The 20027-nt window shown below is 36.9% G+C and overlaps 1 protein-coding gene across 1 annotated transcript in view; it reads left to right on the top strand.

Annotated features, from left to right (window-relative positions):
• The window catches only part of pwp2h (PWP2 small subunit processome component), a 53983-nt gene that overhangs the window by 9989 nt on the left and 23967 nt on the right, over positions 1–20027 (top strand). Inside the window, exons 7-12 of the mRNA XM_088607371.1 lie at positions 28–218; positions 6882–7025; positions 9075–9145; positions 14846–14982; positions 17035–17183; positions 17940–18087. Coding sequence (XP_088463497.1) covers positions 28–218; positions 6882–7025; positions 9075–9145; positions 14846–14982; positions 17035–17183; positions 17940–18087 — 840 coding nt within the window. The remainder of the gene's footprint in view (positions 1–27; positions 219–6881; positions 7026–9074; positions 9146–14845; positions 14983–17034; positions 17184–17939; positions 18088–20027) is intronic.

Raw genomic sequence — 20027 nt, 5'->3', positions numbered from 1 at the left:
GGGATGTGATGGTGTTTGTCATTGCAGCTGTACACGGTGAGCCAGGATGGGGCACTGTGTGTCTGGGAATGTGACACTGGTCTGGAGGAGCTGCTACCTCGACCTTCCAAAAAAGCAGTGCAAGTAAACGAGGAGGAGGTGGATGGGGAATTCCAGGGCTCTGCAGATAGGAAGAAGCCGGAATACAGCAAGTGTGTCAGATACAAGAGGAGAGGCAAGTAAGTAAACATTTTAAGCCAGTCTGACTTGTTACATTATGAGCCGTCACATACACTGTCATACTGCCTTTAATGTTTTAAACCATTAGTTTTTATAAAATTATTAGTTTTTCCCCTTTTTTCAAATATAAATGCTTATCAGTGCACTGGTTCTTTTTTTATCTTTCATATACATTTTAAAGTACACGTTTTCTCAGCAGTGTACTTATCAATCTGTACTGCCATCTGTAGATGACCGCAATGTTCAGGTTTTGCCTTATTACATATTATCTATTGGATTCAAGTAGAACATTGACTTTAAAACCACTCAAAGATGTTCACTTTCTTGTTTTTATACCACTCTAGTGTAGGTTTGATTTTGTGTTTTGGGTTATTCTCGAATTTGGGTCTTTAGCACATGGAGCCATTTTATTTTCAGTCTTGACGAGGGACAAAGTCACAGCTGAAGAGAAGCAGCTCTTCTGTGGCGCTGCTATTGTGCTGACCTGTTAGCTTGCAAGTGTAAATTTTGTTAGATTTTTTTCTTTCCTTCTTGTTATTGTTTATTCCGTGTCCTTACTTTATGCATATGTAATGTTGTCTATTGGTCTTGGAAATTGAATGTTTAAAAAAAAAAATATTTCATGGAAGCACTGTGTGTCTTTCATTCACTGCACGTTGAACATGGGAATATGCAGTCAGAGCTCACCTACGATGACAGGGAATTAATTCTAAGTCTTCAATACAGTGCAGCGGCATGATTGGATTATAATATACCTTTGGAAATTTGATGTTTATAGAAACTCCCAGACTATAGACACACTTAAGAAATAACTAAAAAGAAACAAAACTGAAACAATCAATTATAAGGAGATCTGCAAGTAAATGTCAGTTATCTACAATTATCTACAGAGGGATACACTCTGTAGCTTTTGCAGAGATGTGGTTGAACAACCAGATTTCCAAACAAGGCTTGTTTATGGTTTTGGAACTCCAGTCCACCGTGATATAAAAACAGTACTGGTAAAGAGAGAGGGAATGGGGGTCTGTGTCTATCATAGGTGGTGTAAAACTGTAGTAGTTCAAGAGCAGCTCTGTGTTTAAGGATAAAGAGCTCTTGGCTGTGTTTCTCCACCCATACTATTTACCATGTGAGTTCCCGCAACTTTTTTTGTGATGGTATATATCTGTTCTTGTGCCAGTGCAGATAAGGCAGCTAAATACATTGTCGGTGTTATTAATTAAGCGGATGCCCCTAAGTTTATTTTAGGTGATTTTAATCATTGCTCCCTGAAAAGTGCTTTACCATAATCGCCAGTGTGTTAACAGTGTTACAGACCATAAACAAATCCTTGACAGATGCTACAGCTCTTTCCCTAGAGCATATAGGTCATTCTCTATGTCTGGTCCTAGTGCTACTGACCATAATACCACCCTGCAAGTCAGTAGTCAAGCTTGGAGAGAGCTTAGAGAGGCAGTTGTGGAAACAGTCGAATTAATAACATCGGAGTTGAAAGGCTGCCTTGACTGCACCGACTGGAATGCTTATTGCGTGGAAAGAAAATGGAAATACAGCAAGCAAAAAATATTTATAAAAAATAAAGTTGAGGAGAAATTTAACCAAGGCAATCTCTATACCACCGAGAACATTAAAAGTATGGCTGCAGTCCATCTCAATGAGGGCTGCAAATTAATCCGAGACAAATGAATTAGAAGACGGGTCCTACGTGATGAGTTAAATATATTTTTTACCCATTTTAAAAAGTATAATTTCTTAACTCAACTCAACTCAGCTACTTACTCCAGGAAAAACAGTGCAGTAATCACCTTGCATGGTCGCAAACCATTTTAAAAAGATCCAGGTCAACAACGCACCTGGTCCCGATGAAATACATAGCAGAAAACTAAGTATTGTGCTGAAGAACTCAGTGGAGTTTTTCCAACACCTGTTCTAGCTCTCTTTAGACAATGGCACTGTTCTGGCTGTCTGGAAGCACTCTAGGTTTATTTATCTTAAGAACAACTATAACTGTAAAGTTCTCAGTGACTTCAGGCTAATAGTTTTGACTCCATTAGTGATGAAGACTCTTGGAAAAATAGTCAAGTCACACACTTTGACTGTAATAGTGTCAGATCTTGACCCCCTTCAGTTTGCCTGCCATCCTAGAAGGGGAGGTGATGATGCTAAAATTTTTCTGTTAATGTTCTTCATAAACATTTAGAGTGGAAAATTCTTCAGCTAGACTTCTCTTTGATGCTTTCTCATTATACAACATATTTTGGTTGAAAGATTAAGCACACGTTTCAAATTAGATCATCAGCTTATCATATGGAGCATTCGTTTTCTGATGCAGTAGAACACAATGTGTCTATTTATGGTTTGGCATCTTACCCAGTTTATAGTTCCACTGGTTCACCACAAGACTTCTTTCTCTTCTCCTTTTCATCTTATATATTAGTGATTGTCAAAGCAACTATAGAAATTATTATATGAAGTTTGCTGGCGACAGTCTCCCTGGTCTCAGAGCCTAGACAAACACATGGATCCATTATAGATGAATTTGTCAACTGGTGTGATACCTCTTAACTACAGGTGAATGTGTCAAAAACAAAAGAAATAACTGTTGAATTAAAAAAAAACTTATTTCCACAACAATCTATAGAGAGTCTGCTGGTATTGTCCACAGTTATAAATATTTGGGCATTATGTTTGATAAAAAATTATACGATCAATGCCGTGAAAAAGTATTCCTAAATCAAAGGAAATTCCTAAAGAGATCAGAAAAAAAGTTGTGGATATCTGTCAGTCTGGAAAGAGTTACAAAGCCATTTCTAAGACTCTGGGACTCCACTGAACCACAGTGAGAGCCATAAGCCAAATGTAGAACACTTGGAACAGTAGTGAATCTTCCCAGGTCTGCCAAAATGTCTCCAAGGGTGCAGCTTAAAATCATCCAGGAAGTCACAAAGGATCCTAAAACACATCCAAAGAACTGGAGGCTTTTCTTGTCTCAGCTGAGGTCAGTGTTCATGGCTCCACAATCAGAAAGAGACTGGGTAAAAATGGGCTTCATGGGAGAGTAGCAAGGTGGAACCACTGATAACCAAGAAGAACATAAATGCCTGTCTTTCATTTGCCAAGAAGCAGCTGGATAATCCCCAAGCCTTTTGGGAGAATGTTCTATGGACAGATGAGTCAAAAGTGGAACTTTTTGGATGGCATGGGTCCCATTATGTCTGGCGTGAAGCAAACACAGCATTCCACAGTAAAGAACATCATACCAACAGTCAAACATGGTGGTAGTAATGTGGTGGTGTGGGGATGCTTTACTGCCTCAGGACCTGGACGACATGCTATAATTGAAAAAACCATGAATTCTGCTGTGTATCGGAAAATTCTTAAGAAAAACGTCATCCATCCATAAGCTGAAGCATAGTTGGGTCATGCAGCAAGTACGTGATCCAAAACACAAAAGCAAGTCCACATCAGAATGGCTGAAAAGAAGCAAAATTAAAGTTTTGGAGTGGCGTAGTCAAGGTCCAGACCTAACTCCAATAGAGATGTGGTAACAGGACCTGAAATGAGCAATTCATGCTTGAAAACCTACTACTGATTCTGAACTGTTCTGTGAGGAGAGGTGTGCTAAAATTCCTCCACAGCGATGTGAAAGACTATTGGAAGATATTGGATTATATTAAGTGTTTGGTTGCAGTTACTGCAGCTTAAAGCAATTACTTTTTCACATAGAGAATATGGGTGTTGGAAAATTTTTTTTTAATTAAATAAATGAAATAAAAAGGTGTTATTTATTCACTCAGGTTCTTTTTATCTAATATTAGATTTTGTCTAAAGATCTGAAAACACTTTTTCACGGCACTGTATGTTGCACTGCCTGCTGCTTATATTGTCACCCCGGAGATGAATAAAGAGTTTTGAATTGACACAATGCTGCTGCAATTATGCTTTACGATAGGGATGTTTGATTTAGTGATGCACTAAGATGGTTTTGCTCCAGACAATTTAGTTTTGTCTTTCCATAAAACCACGTAGCATGTTGGCATGATCAAATATAGCTTGCTTTGTTGCGAACTCCATGCAGGCTTTCACCATTCAGCAAAACTATGACCCAAGGCCAAGCCAATACTGAAGTGGCTTAAAAATAAGAAAGTGAATATCCTTGAGTGTCCCTATCAATATCCTATTTAGAATCTGTGGAAGGACTTGAAAGTCCAAAAGTGATGCTCAAAAAACACGAGAGAGCTTGAGGAAATCTCCCACAAAGAATGAAGAAATTGCCAGTCTGCAAAGTTGGCAGAGGCTTACCAAACAGTCTTGTGTATGGAAGTGCTGCCAAAAGTGCTTCCACCAAATATTGAGTTAATGGGCTCATACTAGTTCATCATTTCAGTGTTTTTTCTTTTGTTTTTGCTCTACTTTATCTTACCTTTGGAAATAATCAGTTTCAGCATTTTTATGGATTGTTTTATAATTTTGCTAAATGCGACATTATGAGAAGGATCTGGTTACTTTAGCATGCACAGCATATAGAATGTCAAAGCTTGTTTTATCGACTATATGTAAGGTGTGTTGATTGTTCCAAGTTGTTTGTAGTTGTTAGCCAAATGAATAACATTAATGCCATAATTGAAACACTTAATATATTCACATAGGTAAAACAAAAAGCAGCTTTACAAATATGCAAACAGTGTGAACAAAGACAGTGATTTGCATTAAGGACAATTTTATCTGCCAAGAATAAGCCCAACATTAATTTATATATAGGTAAAAAATGAAGCACACATTGTTGCATGTTATAAACATGTATGCTGTATATGTACCATTGCATTGTTTTACAAAAATGATGGTTGACATTTTGCAATTTAAAAGAAGCCATTAATGTAATCATTATACATGTATGTGTATTTTTAGTGCAGGGCATTTTGGTAGAGCAGTCTTTGTGAAGCACTTTGCATTAATCCTTTATTGAACTTAATTCTATAACCCTGATACTGAATTTATAGCCCTAACCACTGCTCCTCACTTCCGAGATCAGGAGTGGGCAAACTTTTTTGGCCCAAGGGCCACATAAAATTTTGAAACTATAGCGGGCTAATTCAGTCGGAAAAAAAAAAATCAACATCTTTGTAAAATGTAAATTAAATGTAAAATTTAACATTAATATTTTTCTTAAAGATGGAAAAATAGTGTTTTGTTTGTTTGTTTGTGCCTCTTAATGGGTAGGTGGGCTTGTTTAATAAAGTGTTAACATAATTCACCAAAAATATTGGGTAGTATTTTTGAAATGGCAATGTGCATCTCCTTCTCAACATTGACTCTTGATCTGAACTTGGATTTGATAACCGCAAGTGCTGAAAACCCCGCTTCACAAAGGCAGGAAATTGCAAAGGGAAGCAGAATTTGCAGGGCTCTGTTGCTTATTCCTTGGTACTCCAATAATATGAGGTGTTTTGCATTGTGCTAATCAGTACAGAACTTTGTATGATGAAAGAATAACTTTGCTGGGGCCTGTATTTTGGTTAGAAAAAGCAGCTTTTTGTTCATTCATTTAACTTGTGCAAAAAATACTACTGTGAACAGTTTCCAAATTACGTTTCAATTTATTTGGGGGCATGCTCTCAGGAGCCAACACTTTAAGGCAGACAACACACAGTGGACATTCTTCAGTGTCCATAATTGTGCATGTGTAACCGAAATTCAAGAAACTGTCATAATACTTTCTGTATTTGCATTTCCATTTATCTTAAGAACTAAGCTCCATGTCTTTCATGTTTTTTACTCATTTAAAAACCTCTGAATTATGATTGTGTAACAAAAAACTCGCAGAATGACCACTCATAGAAACATGAAGCACCGAAGCCGCGGTCAACTGGTAAACTGCTTACAGACTGCCGACTCTCTTGCCTAGTATCATGTGACACAATGTAGCTAACTAGCCAGCCCGAGGCTCGTACATTCTGTGTGCATGAACAGTGGGTTTTGCTCATAATAAACTTTTTGTTTGACTGGCGATACCTGAGATGCCCCTGACCGACAATGGCACCTCCCCAGGGTGGTGCGATGCACAATTTTGAATCATTGTGGTAAAGTGTTTGTGTGCCATCTAACGGCCCGCATAATGAAAAGTAAGAAAAAACAGTACCAAAGTGGAATATGGCAAAAATTAACTGATTTATTTTTTACCTCAAGGGCCGGTTAAAACTGGCCCGCGGGCCGTAGTTTTCCCACAGGTGTCATAGATTATAGTGCAGTAGACTAGGGGAGTACTAGGATGACTTAATCCATTGTTTACCCTGTTATTCTTTTCCTGCATAAATGACCTCTTCCAAATAATCACAACTATATAGGTATATGAAATTAAAATAAATTATGCTATCTGTAATGTAATATTTTTAAATTAGGAGACTACACACACACAAATTCTGTTCTACATTGTCAGTCCTGTTTTATTAAATCGCAGGTACTACTATTACTACTATATGTATTACATCATTACACATACTTTTAGAGATGAAACTCTAATAGGAATTAAACAACACAGATTGTTGATTCATAGAACAATATTTGTTTCTAACATAGTGAGGGCATTACTTTTTTGCTATAAAAGAGCTCACCTACATGTAATCAGAAATATTCAGAGCTAATTTTGTTTTTGATCTGAACAGGTATTTTTTCAATAAAGAAGGTGATTTCAACAATCTGACTGCTGCTGCTTTCCACAAGAAGACCCATCTTTTAGTGACAGGCTTCACTTCTGGGATCTTCCATCTTCACGAGCTGCCAGAGTTTAACCTCATCCATTCGCTCAGGTGAGCCATGACTGTGGACTAACAGTGAAAAAACATGAGGAGACTCATGTCATGTAATTGGAAGTCACTCCCTATTTTTGTGCAATTAAATAAGATAGCTGACAGATTATACTTCTCAGAGCATTACATCACTACAGAAAGAAATTGAGGTTTCAAGATCACACTCATTTAGGAGTATTATTATGGAAAAAGAATACATAATATTACTTTTTAAGTATATAATATTTAAAGCCAGATAATATTGAAATATCGCCTTTAAATATATGTAGATTATATGTTTATCTACTGCTGTTTTATTTTTTCTTCAGTTGTAATAGAAGGGATTTGCAAAAATAATTACTGTTTAGAGGATGTTTGACTTTAGTGTTTGCAAATGTTGAAACTTTCTTTAGATTTCATTTCTGTCATTAAGGGTAGTTGATTACATACATTACAATAGGATATCGATGCAGGTAAGCAAAAAGTACTGTACCACACTCTTACACCATACACAATGTAAGTTCACTTAAATTATGTCCCTTGCACCCAGAAACCTGTGAATTATTTAAAAAAAAAGAAGAGAGGTTTGTATTGCCTGGAAGTTATTTATTGCCATCAAGGTTGGAGATCAATAGTTTAGGTCGGTTATTGGAGCAATGTGCAACTATAGAAACCATCCTAAATGGGGTTTCCAAATGTGAGAGAGACTGTTTTCCTGCATTTCACCCTTTGACAGGTCTGGTTAGGATTAAGAGTTTCTGATGGAACTTCAAAACTGTAGCCAGGACAAAAGAACATAAGTAAAGTAACTAATGAGAGGACCCCATCTGAGAGTTGATAGTTAATTGTTAATTGAACCAAGCATGCCATCCAGCCATTTTGTGAAAGAAGTTAGAATATCGGTTTTATCTACATTGCTGGAGTGCTTTTTCCATACTCACACAACCATTTGGGTAAAAAATGGTTTTACTCTCTGTGCTCAAATTTAAATGTATACATACATAGTTTCCAATTGTGCCCTCTAAACAATAGAACAATTCCCTGAACAATAAATGAGATCCTCTGGGTTTAGGATTCCTTTGAGAATTTTTAATATTTGTATCATGACCTCTTGTTCTCTGTTCAGGACTAAAAAGATTCAGTTGCTTTTAAGTTCCATGTATTTACTTTTTCAAACAAGAACATGGATATTGGATGTCTTTTTTTAAATTAAATAAACGTTGGTTATTTGTTTCCTAAAGCTCCCTTTAAATATCACTAGGACTCACATGAAGCTGTGATAACATTCAGTGGCTAAAATATGTGAAAATTCAGAACAGAAAGGAGGCAAATACTGTTTGATGGATCTTTAGTACTCTCATTCTGCTCTGATGAGAAATGAAGTGGCATTTGCTCTGTGGCTAAGGATCTGTGCCAGTGGCTGGAAGGTTGCCGGTTCAAATCCCGTGGCCGGCAGAGGAATCCTACTCCATTGGGCCCCTAAGCAAGGTCCTTAACTCCAGCTGCTCCAGGGGTGCCATGTAAAAGGCTGACCCTGTGCCCTGATCCCAAGCTTCTCTCTCCCCGCCCATGTGTCTCATGGAGAGCAAGCTGGGGTATACAAAAAGACAAATTCCTAATGCAAGAAATTGTGTATGGCTAGTAAAGTGATCTTCTTCTATGCCAGACTATGTCATTTTTTATTACGTAAAAAGCTGTATGAGGTTTAAAGGACTGCAGGGATCATATAGCTCCTTTTCTTTTCCAATTCAAGAATATTTCATTTTGAAGTGTTTCTAGAATTTTTGTTTCAGTGAAAACAGAATTATATATGGTTTTCCAGCTCACTGTATAATTGGCCCTTGACCTCATCAGCTGTAACAGATTTTAAATACTTTGCTGTGCTGTTGTCACAGTGTTCATGCTGACTTTGTAGACGGCATTGACTATAATGGGCAAATGTCAGGAGCAGCAAATGGACATCAGCCACATGTAAAAAATGTCAGAAACATACCATTAGAAACTATTATTTTTAGGTATTAATTGAAGGTGCAATTTTTGTCATTATTATTGTAAATGTTTGTTTTTCAGTATTTCAGACCAAAGGATTTTATCAGTATCCATCAGTGACATTGGCGACTTGATAGCTTTTGGCTGTGCAGGTGAGTTTAAAATACACAGTTGGTGGGCTGAAGAATTATCTTCAGGTTCTGCTGGGTTTCCAAAGGTCATGGAAATCCTGGAAAATTTTGGAAAATTATAAAATATCCATTAAGTTTTGGAAAAGTAATGGATTTTTTTTTAACTGACCGAAAATTATCATTATCATGTAATTTTGTTCGTAAGTTCGAAAACGTTTAAAAAGAGGCTGTGGCGTTGCCATTGCTAACAATACACATTATAGTGTCGCGTCAGACCCTCTCATGGGAATTTTATACTGAGCTATAAATAGTAAGCTCGCCTAGCACCCGTGTCACAATGCGGGTGTTTTCTGTGACCTCTGGTTAGCAGATGAAAAATACAAGCTATGGCTCCAAAAAGATGAAGACCCAGGACGTGTGAGATGTACAGTGCCTTTAGACCCCTCCACTTTTACCACACTTTGTGTAGTAGACTTATTTCAAAATGGATTTAATTATTTTTTGCCATCAATCGACACCCAATGACAAAGTGAAAACAAGTTTTTAGATTTTTTTGCAAATTTATTTAAAATAAAAAACTTAAATCTTCCATTTACAAAAGTATCCCGACCCTTTCTTATGACACTCCAAATTGAGCTCAGATACATCCTATTTCTTTTGATCATCTTTGAGATGTCTCTAGAACTTGATGGTAATACACCTGTGGCAAATTCACTTGATTGGACATGATTTAGAAAGGCACACACCTGTCTTAATAAGGTCACACAGTTCACAGTACATGACAGAGTAAAAACCAAGCCATGAAGTTCATGGTACTTTCTGTAGACCTCTGAGATAAGATTGTGTCAATCTGTCAATATGAAAAGGGTATAAAAAAAACTGGCAACACATTGAAAGTTCCCAGGAGCACAGTGACCCGTTTTGGAACCACCAAGACTCTTCCTAGAGCTGGCCATCTGGCAAAATAGGGTATTTGGGCAAGATGGGCCTTGGTCAGGGAGGTGACCATGAACCCAATGGTCACTCGACCAGAGCTTCAGAGGTCCAGTGTAAAGATGGGAGAACCTGCCGGAAGGACATCCATCTCTGCAGCACTCCATCGATCAGGTCTCTATGGTATGGTGGCTAGATGGAAACCACTCCTGAGTGAAAGGCATATGACAGCCTGCCTAGAGTTTGCCAAACGACACTTAAAGAACTCTGAGAGCATGAGGAACAAGATTCTCTGGTCTGATGAGACACAAATTGAACTCACTGTCTGGCAAAAACCAGGTACCGCTCATCACCTGGCTAATACCATACATACGGTGAAGCATGGTAGTGGCAGCATCATGATGTGGGGATACTTCTCAGTGGCAGGGATTGGGAAACTGGTCAGGATTGAGGGCAAGATGAACGGAACCAAATACAGAGAGGTCCTTGAAGAAAACCCGCTCCAGAGTACACACAACCTTGGACTAGCGCGAAGATTCAGCTGTCAGCATGACAGCGATCTGAAGCACACAGCCAAGACAATGCTGGAGTGGCTTCAGAACAAGTCTCTGAATGTCCTTGAGTGACCAAGCCAAAGCCAGGACTTGAACCCCATTGAAAGTCTGTGGAGAGACCTGAAGATTGCAGTTCACCAATGCTCCCCATCCAATCTGACAGAGTTTGAGAGAATCTACAGGGAAGAATGTGAGAAACTGCCCAAATCCAGGTGTGTAAAGCTGCTAGAAGTATACTCAAGAAGATTCGCAGCTGTAATCGCTGCTAAAGGTGGTCCTACAAAGTACTGAATAAAAAGTCTGAATACTTATGTAAATGGGAGATTTTGGTTTTTAATTTTTAATAAATTAGCAAAACTTCCAAAAAATGTGTTTTCACATTTTCATTATGGGGTATTGTGTGTCGATTGATGGTAAAAAAGAACCAATTAATCCATTTTGAAATAAGTCTACAACACGACAAAGTTTGGAAAAATTTGAGGGGTCTGAATGCTTTCTGGAGGCACTGTAAATTATGTGGGAAAACTTTTGACATAAAGAATATGGGTGAAGCTTTGCTATCAAGTCACGTGAAGGGTAGAAAATGCATTGACAATGATAAGTCTGCAAGAGAAACAATTGGAATCTGAACCTTTCTCAACTCATCTGCAGCTATAAACAGACATCGGTGTCTAACAATTATGTGTTTTGTGGAAGCTGAAAGTAATTGATTCACATTATTCTTGCACCAACATTGGGCAACTGTTTAAATCAATGTTCATGACAGTGAAATCTCAGCCAAATTTTCTTGTGGCGAAACAAAATCTGCATGTGTGACCACTTTTGGAATTGCTCCCTTTTTTAAATCGCTGCATGTCAGAGAAGTTTCTGTGAAGCATTTCAGGAATGAAAAAGGCCATATATTTTCCTAGTACAGATGCAGCCATTCAAAACGCAGCGGTGCAACGCAGTGGGTGTGTTGCATCATAGAGAGTCATATCGCATCATCTGCATTTTACTGCATGTGAATTAGATTATTAATAGTATCCGGAATCACCTTGTAAAACAGCTCCACCTGGCGAATAAAGTTTAACCTCTCATTTACAGCATTTGAGCTGTCACCAGAAAAAATCCGGTTTCGAATCCCGATCACTGCTGAGGGACAATTTTTATGCAATTAAGAATTTAAGTTGTATACTCGTGAGACTTTTAATTTTAAACTGTGTATTACAGCATATAAATCATTAGACTTTAAAAATTTTGTATATTTTATAAAAGCAAGATAGCTCAGTTTGACAAAAGTACTCAACCTACCACCTTTATCATAAATAATTTGATTATTCATAAATATTTTACCCTTCAAAGTCTTTAACTTGGTAACTTAGTGGGTTCTGGTTTTAATTCTAACATTAAGCTTATAGAGCTTATTTCATAAAAAAGTTATAATGTCTTTACCGAAGATATTACTTATAGTATGAATAATGAATGACCTTGGACAAGCTGTAAGCTCAAAGTATTACCCTGGTCCACTTTCTTTGTAAACGGAAATACTTTATTTTCATTGACTTAAGTAACAACACAGCATTTCGTTGATCCGATCACGTATTCGTTTCCAATCATACATCTCCGATTCACAATGCCTTTCACATGCTCATAAACAATATTAATTTAGGAACATAAACATATTATGTAAACTGTATATGGCTAGTATTGGTATTTTTAACGAAAAAATACACACCAGTATTCCGCTTTCTCCCTAAGCATTTTAAGCATCAAACTCTTACATGTGGTTATTTTGAAAATGTTTTTATGTGTTTATATACTAAGTAAGTATATAAATAAGTTTAAGTATACTTTAAGTTTATATACTTTGTGAAAAGTGATAGTTTTAACCTTTTCTGCAAAAACGCTTGTTATCGCAGTAAACAAAAGAATACTTTTAGAATTTAATTAATAGGGAATATAATATGGAATCGTATATCTAAAGAAATGAATAAGGATATAATTATTTGTATATTCTGTAGCTCAAACAGTTGTATAAGACTTTCTATGGATGTGTGTACGTCTGTTTCATTGCTTTCCACATGACTGTGTCTGTGGCGTTATGGGTTAAGTGACTGACTCATAAGCCTGAGGTCTGGCGTTTGAACCCAGCTATCAACATGAGTTTTCTTTTAACAAACATTTCTTTGAAAAACTAAAATAGCAAATATTATGGGCACTATATTGACATTTTTGTTATGTTTCTAAATATCACAACATGTTAGAAGCTAAGTCATTTATTAATAACAAATAATTTCAAACTGCTACTGATATTATTACTGACAATAAATATTATCGACACTATATTGTCAGTACAAACATGTATGCCATACGGCGTACGCGTTACTGAAGCTTTAGCCTTTGTCACTAATGTAACCACTAAATAAAGACATAAATATAGAAATCCCTACGTTACAAACTGTATATGGCTGGTATTGGTACTTTAAAGAAAAAATACACACTAGTATTCCACTTTCTCCTTAAACATTTTAAGCATCAAAGTCTTGCATGTGGTTATTTCGGAAACGTTTTTAGGTGCTCCTTCTGACCATATTAAGTTTAATATGTGAATATTTAATATGTGAAAAAAAGTGAATCCTGTTTTTTTATGGTCTGTAGCTATAACGCATTTAACGCATACGCCTGACATAACAGGCTGTGCCTGGTCACCAGCGCGGTGACACATGTAAGACTTTGATGCTTAAAATGTTGGAATAAAGTGTAATACTGGTGTGTATTTTTTCTTTAAACTACCAATACCAGCCATATACAGTTTACATAATGTTTATGTTCCTAAATTAATATCGTTTATGACCATCAGATGCGTTATGCTACTCTTCTTTTTATGCTCAGCTACTAAAATGTCCCTTTAGTTGTAAAATTCCATATAAATACTCAATGCTAAGCGGATTAAAACGTTCACAGTAAATTGATTAAATTATTCAACTTTTCACTAACGACCAATGCACCACGAGTGCCCCTGTCGGGTCATTTTGGCTAGCCCTTCACGTACTGTGGTATGCCACAGTGGCTTGTGGGTAGTTGTGTGCAGTACGGGTTTGTACCATGCATTTTGAATAGTTGTATCTGTAGTTCAGGTGGGTAGGAACTGCAAAGGAACAAGTAATGGTTTATTCCATGCTGAAAAGAGAAGAAAGATATGTATATTTTTTTTCTTCTCTTTTTAGCATGAAATATACATTTTCCTAGCCTATGTGGGCTTACTGGAATGTTGTTAATGTTCTAGGAGTAAACATGCTGTTAAGTTAAAAGAAAAGTAATGCCATGGAAGAATGTATTTGAAATAAATGAAAGTTTTGTATCTGAAAATCAATAGCAACTGTAGACACTTTTATTTATGGTTTTGTTGTTCTTTTTCGTACAATTTTCCTAAGAAATAAATCATAAGGGTGACCTTACACTCAGATATATTTGTCATTCTGTCAGTTGTAGTCCACATTTATGCTTAGTGGTATTAAACTGGCCTATGTATTTTTCCTCTAGCCAAGCTCTTCCACACCTGAAAGAACTCAAATCATCAAATCACCAAACCCTTAGTTGAATCAAGTGAGCAAGAGGACAAATTTGCAGGACAGGGGCCTAAGGAATGAATTAAATACCACTGCTCTAAATCCCACAAATAGTTGTAGCAGTTGTAAAGCCAACATATTCATAGAAGTGCAGAAATATAGTCATGGAAATTTGGTTAGAAGTTATGGAAAAGTCAAGGAATTTTGTTGGTAGAAATGAGTGGGAACCCTGTGTCTGAATGTGCTTATTTTGTAGAAATTACATTTTCCATTGCTAGTTTAAAATATTAATAATATTAAAATTAAAGGCCAAAAAGTGCACTAATTACTTCTATATAAATTTGTCCAATAAAGGATCTTATATTTATGTAGATGTCATTTTAAGGTCTATAGCTTTACTTTACATCATCAGTTGATTTACACACAAAAGAAATACCTCAATTTATTACATTTTTTCTGTCTTAATATATTTAGTGTTATCTCTTCCTGACACCAGCCTTACATTTGTACAATATGTAATTTCCAGTGTGGAGAAGTTAAAACTATAAATCAAGAAAATCTTGGTGCAGTGCCACTGTGGGGTGTTGTATCTATGCGTTTGGTGCCAGGGGTTATTAAGGATGCCAGATTTTTTTACCAGCTGGAGCGTAACGGAAAGAAGTCTCTATCTCACTCTGTTGCAGGTCTTGGGCAGCTGCTGGTTTGGGAATGGCAGAGTGAGTCTTACGTTCTCAAGCAGCAGGGTCATTTCAATAACTTGGTGTCTCTGGTGTATTCACCAGATGGACAGTATATTGTCACAGGAGGAGACGACGGAAAGGTATGTGTTAATTTAAGCTTCAACTTCAGCAGTTGAATTTATCTCCCATTTTGTTATCAATCAATTTAAGTGGATTGCCTAACTGAATGTAGCATTTACAACCCTTCTCTTGATGAATTTTATCCCCAGGTCTCCAGTGGTAATATAGTTTGTATAAATTATATAGCTATCATATATTGAGCATTGGAAATTGACATGGGTTTTAATTCAAGCAGAAAGTAGGTTTAATTCAGTCAGTACAATAGTTATAATAGTTTCTAAACATTTATATAACTGCTTAGGATACATTGAGACCTTCAACCTCTGTCATTGTATCCATTGCAGGCATTACTGTCATTATTATAATTATCCTACTATTACTTGGATTCAAAGAATGGGTGGTGCAGAATAAGAAGCATGCTGCCAGGTTAGGGTGGGTATTAGGGTGGGTACTTTTCAGCAAAGTTGCAACTCCTGTAGCTTGTTAGTTACCTATAGACCTGCTGTGACCTCAGTTGCTGCTGTGGCACTTGCAGTTTGTCAAATAATGAAAGTGGATGTGCAGTCAGTGGAGGGTCTGTGTCAAAAAGGTCATACATTTAATTTAGCACCAATGTGTTTGACTTTATGTTCATTTTTTATTTTCAAAAGCTGCTGAATAGATTCTCAATCTGCGCCTGCCACACACGAAAGTGTGGCCCGCAATGTCTGACCCCTCTTTAATAATTTACATTTGTTTGCAGTCAATTCCTTCGATAAAAATAATATAAAATAGGTAGACTCACAGCCCCACTAAGAGTGTGTTCTATTCACGTAAAAACCATTTCTGAATAGATTCGCTGGAGATTAGATTAATTTTCATTCATCTTGAATTTCATTAAAGTGCTGCACGTAGCACTTGACTAGCACATAACGCACATCACTAGAACACACTTTCATATTGCCTTCACCGTCGTACCTGTCATATGTCTGAGCACAAACAATAGCCCACTCACAGCAGGGTTGCCTAGCCTAGTAGCCTGTTAGTTCGTATAAAAAAAGAAAGACAAATGGATAAGTTTGTTGTAAGAGGTGAAAAATACATGGGCCAGAGGAAGAAAATGTAAACGAAACAAATACAGACAACAAAACGTGCAAACAGAAAAAAGAGTCGGAGCATCAACGATGAGGGTAGGAAAGTCCTGGAAGAATGGAGGAGCAAATGTGCCAAGATTGATAGATGGGCAGCCTTTCTATTTGCTTCATAGTAAAATTATTAGCGCTTGCAAAGCGTACAATGTAAAAAGACATTTTGATACTACTTACAAGATTTTTGACAAGCAGTACCCACCTGATTCAAGTGACAGATCTAAAGATAAGTAATCTAAAAACAAAACTGCTATTGCCAAGCAGAAAATCATGCAAGCTACTAGTGTCCCAGGTGGTGACGTTAGCCACGTTCAAAACTTCATGGCTACTTGCTAAACATGGCAAACCATTCAGTGATGGTGATAGAGAGAGAGAGGTTGGAAAAGTGGTGTAGTACACAAGGTTTCTTGAGAAACAGGACGTTTCGGACAGATGTCCTTCATCAGCTGTGCAACTTCAGAAGCACTTTGCTCATACATATACATGGTTAATAGCTATTATAATATTATAAATTACTACTAATATAATTACTATTATATATTGCTATTCATATTATTATCATATATAATATTATATATTACTATTCATGTTATAATATTATAATCTAATATTATAATAGCTATTATGCGCGCAGATAAGGTAGGCCTAGTAGTGATGAATATATGCAGCCCGTGAGACTTGCTTTTAACCACGATTGTGGCCCAGTTGATAAAAAGGTAGAGGACCACTGGATTAACATATATTAATTCAGCATAGCTGAATCCCGTGTTATGCATTACACCATGTTTTGTGCGCCATTTTAAGAGTTAATTTTTAATTAATGGGGGAGGACTCTATTAAAGTGTATGACAAATGGGTGTTCAGAAAAAACAGAAGCAAGGTAACCCTTAAAAGCAACATGACATCTTCTTCCAGTGTGGGGTAATACCTTTTTGTCTGTTGCAGGTGAAAGTGTGGAATACGAACAGTGGCTTCTGTTTTGTGACGTTCACTGAGCACACCAGCAGTGTCACAGAGGTGGCATTTGCTTCTAGTGGCTTTGTGATAGTAAGCGCTTCGCTGGATGGCACTGTCAGAGCATTCGATCTGCACAGGTACAAGTTTCACACTTAAATAAAGCATCTTTTATTGTGTAATATTATTGTCCACAGGAGGATGGTTCCATTGTCCAGTTTTAATATATATCAAGTTTCTTTCTTTCGTGTTGTGTAGTTTTCATGAGAATTCTCTGAATAGGTCAACTTACTAAATAAGCCCCCTGTATGTTTACCCCTATTATTGATACCCCTTAAGCATCTGTGAATCAAAATACTTGGCACACCAGTCAGTTGTGTCCTTAAATCACTATTCTTATATTTAGTCATTTCATTAGAATAAAAATAAGTCTCCTTATTTCAGTGAAACTTCATGGATCATAATAGAAGTAATCAATGTGAGGAGACAATTTGACCTTTGACAATGGTTAACAGTTGCTTAAGGGACTTAAGCACATGGAAACAAATGGCCTACTCTCATTTGTACATTCCTATGTTCTTAATGAGCCCATGATTCCATCATTCCTGTCCTGAATGTTCCTAAACCTAATTTTCTCTTCTCTCCTGCGGCTCATATAATCCATAACATTACCACAGAATGAATGCAAACAAAAGATAAATGACCCTGTAATAACACTCACTTTCACTGACTTAAGATAACTGATTAGAAAAGGGGTATAATTTTAATACATTAATTTAGAATCTCCTGTTAAAACCAGAGATAAGACTATTTGGCCATTCCATTTTGTTGGCATTTTCTTATGGATGCAAGAATTACTGAGAAACTAAGGTAAATTTATACCTGTTACTTGACAGATACCGTAATTTCCGTACATTCACTTCACCTCGGCCTACCCAGTTCTCCTGCTTGGCATTGGACAGCAGTGGGGAGATTGTGAGTTCGGGATCCCAGGATTCCTTTGAAGTGTTTGTGTGGTCAATGCAGACGGGACGGCTACTGGAAGTAAGTAGCAAGAAAAAAACTTGATATAGGATTGCACTTTAATAAATATACGAGCCAACTCATCTTATATCATATGGGAGAAATAAAGTCATCAGAGAGCTTGTGAGATGTGATCAGTAGGTTTAAAAAGGTGTGTGGAATTTAGATCATACCCAATAATAAATAATTATATAAAACAATACCAAAATCCACCAATTAAAACACACAAATACAAGAAACAAGACAACTAAAATAAACCATAACAATAAACACGACAACAAAACAACTACTATAAGTTATTTTCCTACCAAAGAAGACCACTTTCCTCAGAAATATGAAGCTCCAATTCCAAATAGAATAAACAAAAACTTTTGAAAACTTTTTTAACACAAAAATTTGATGATTTTTCTGCCTTTGCTCTCAACTCGAATAAAAACAGGGAGGTAACAGTCATGGGACATAAACATCACAAAATGTGTATTGAGAATGACATTTAGCCTGGGCAATTTGTGTTGTTTTTATGTTATAGGTGACACACAATAAGAACCCAATAAAATACTAGGTTTATGCGTAGTGTTATGTTAAATATAACACTATAAAGTAAAATGATAACATTTAAATAAAAATACTGTTACTGTCTACCTTATAGGTCAAATCAGTTTCATGTAGTTAATCACATTCATGTTCACAATGATAAGTAAAATTTCATTTACTTTAATAAAGTAAACTTTAACAAACATGCGTGGAATAATAGTTTAACTCTGGAGAAGAGTCCTTTTCTGTGTTGCATCTTCTTCAGTCTTGAAGGGGACACCTGATTACTGCTACATCCATCTGCTTCTCAGCAGCACCTTGCAACTCACAACTGCAACCCACTGAAGTTAAGCATATGGGAGACCTACAAGTTGCTGCTTTAAGAGGTATTGGTGAGACCAGTAGAGAGTGCTCACTCAGCAGTCTGTGTGTGTCTTAATGCCCCAGTATAGTGATGGGGACACTATACTGTAAAAATGGCACCATCCTTTGGATGACACAGAATTGAGGTCCTGACTCATCAAAAATCCAAGGGCATTTCTTGAAAAGAGCAGGGGTGTTAACCCCAATGTCCTATCCAAATTTCCCTCTGACCTTTACCAATCATGGCCTACTAGTAATCCCCATATATGAATTGGCTTCATCACTCTGTTCTCCTTCCCACTGGCACTAGATGAGTGGTAAGTGTATTGTGTTCACTTAGGTGGATCAGGTGGATGCTATACATACAGTCATGTGAAAAAGAAAAGGAACACCCTCTTTCAATTCTATGGTTTTATATATCAGGACAAACAACACCTCATTATTTAACAAAAAATAAGCCAACATGCAGAAGAAAACTAAATGCACCCCATGATTCAGTAGCTTGTAGAACCATCTTTAGCAGCAATAAATTGAAGTAATCGTTTTCTGTAAGTTTATCAGTCTCTCACATCGTTTTGGAGGAATTTTGGCTCACTTTGCTTCAGTTCATTGATGTTTGAGGGCATTTATGCACAGCTCTCTTATGGTCCCGCCACAGCATCTCAATGGGGTTGAAGTCTGGACTTTGACTTGGCCATTCCAACAACTTGATTCTTTTCTTTTTTTAGCCATTCAGTTGTAGAATGGCTGGTGGGCTTGGGATAATTGTCCTGTTGCATGACCCAGTTTTGACAAAGCTTTAGCTGTCGAACAGATGGCCTCACATTTGTCTCTAGAGTAGTTTGGTATAAAGATGAGTTCATGATCGACTTGATGACTGCAATGTGCCCTGGTCCTCTGGCTGCAAAACAAGCCCAAATCATCACCACTCCACCCCCATGCTTGACAGTTGGTATGAGGTGTTTGTGGTGATACTCTCTTTGGTTATCACTAAACATGGCGTTGTGCATAATGACCAAACATCTCCACTTTGGTCTTGTCTGTCCAAAAGACATTATTCTAGA

This window comes from Lepisosteus platostomus, chromosome 2 (genome assembly GCF_059453375.1).
Source record: "Lepisosteus platostomus isolate fLepPlt1 chromosome 2, fLepPlt1.hap1, whole genome shotgun sequence".
Classification (NCBI taxonomy): Eukaryota; Metazoa; Chordata; class Actinopteri; order Semionotiformes; family Lepisosteidae; genus Lepisosteus; species Lepisosteus platostomus.
This window is presented reverse-complemented; position numbering and strand designations above follow the sequence as displayed.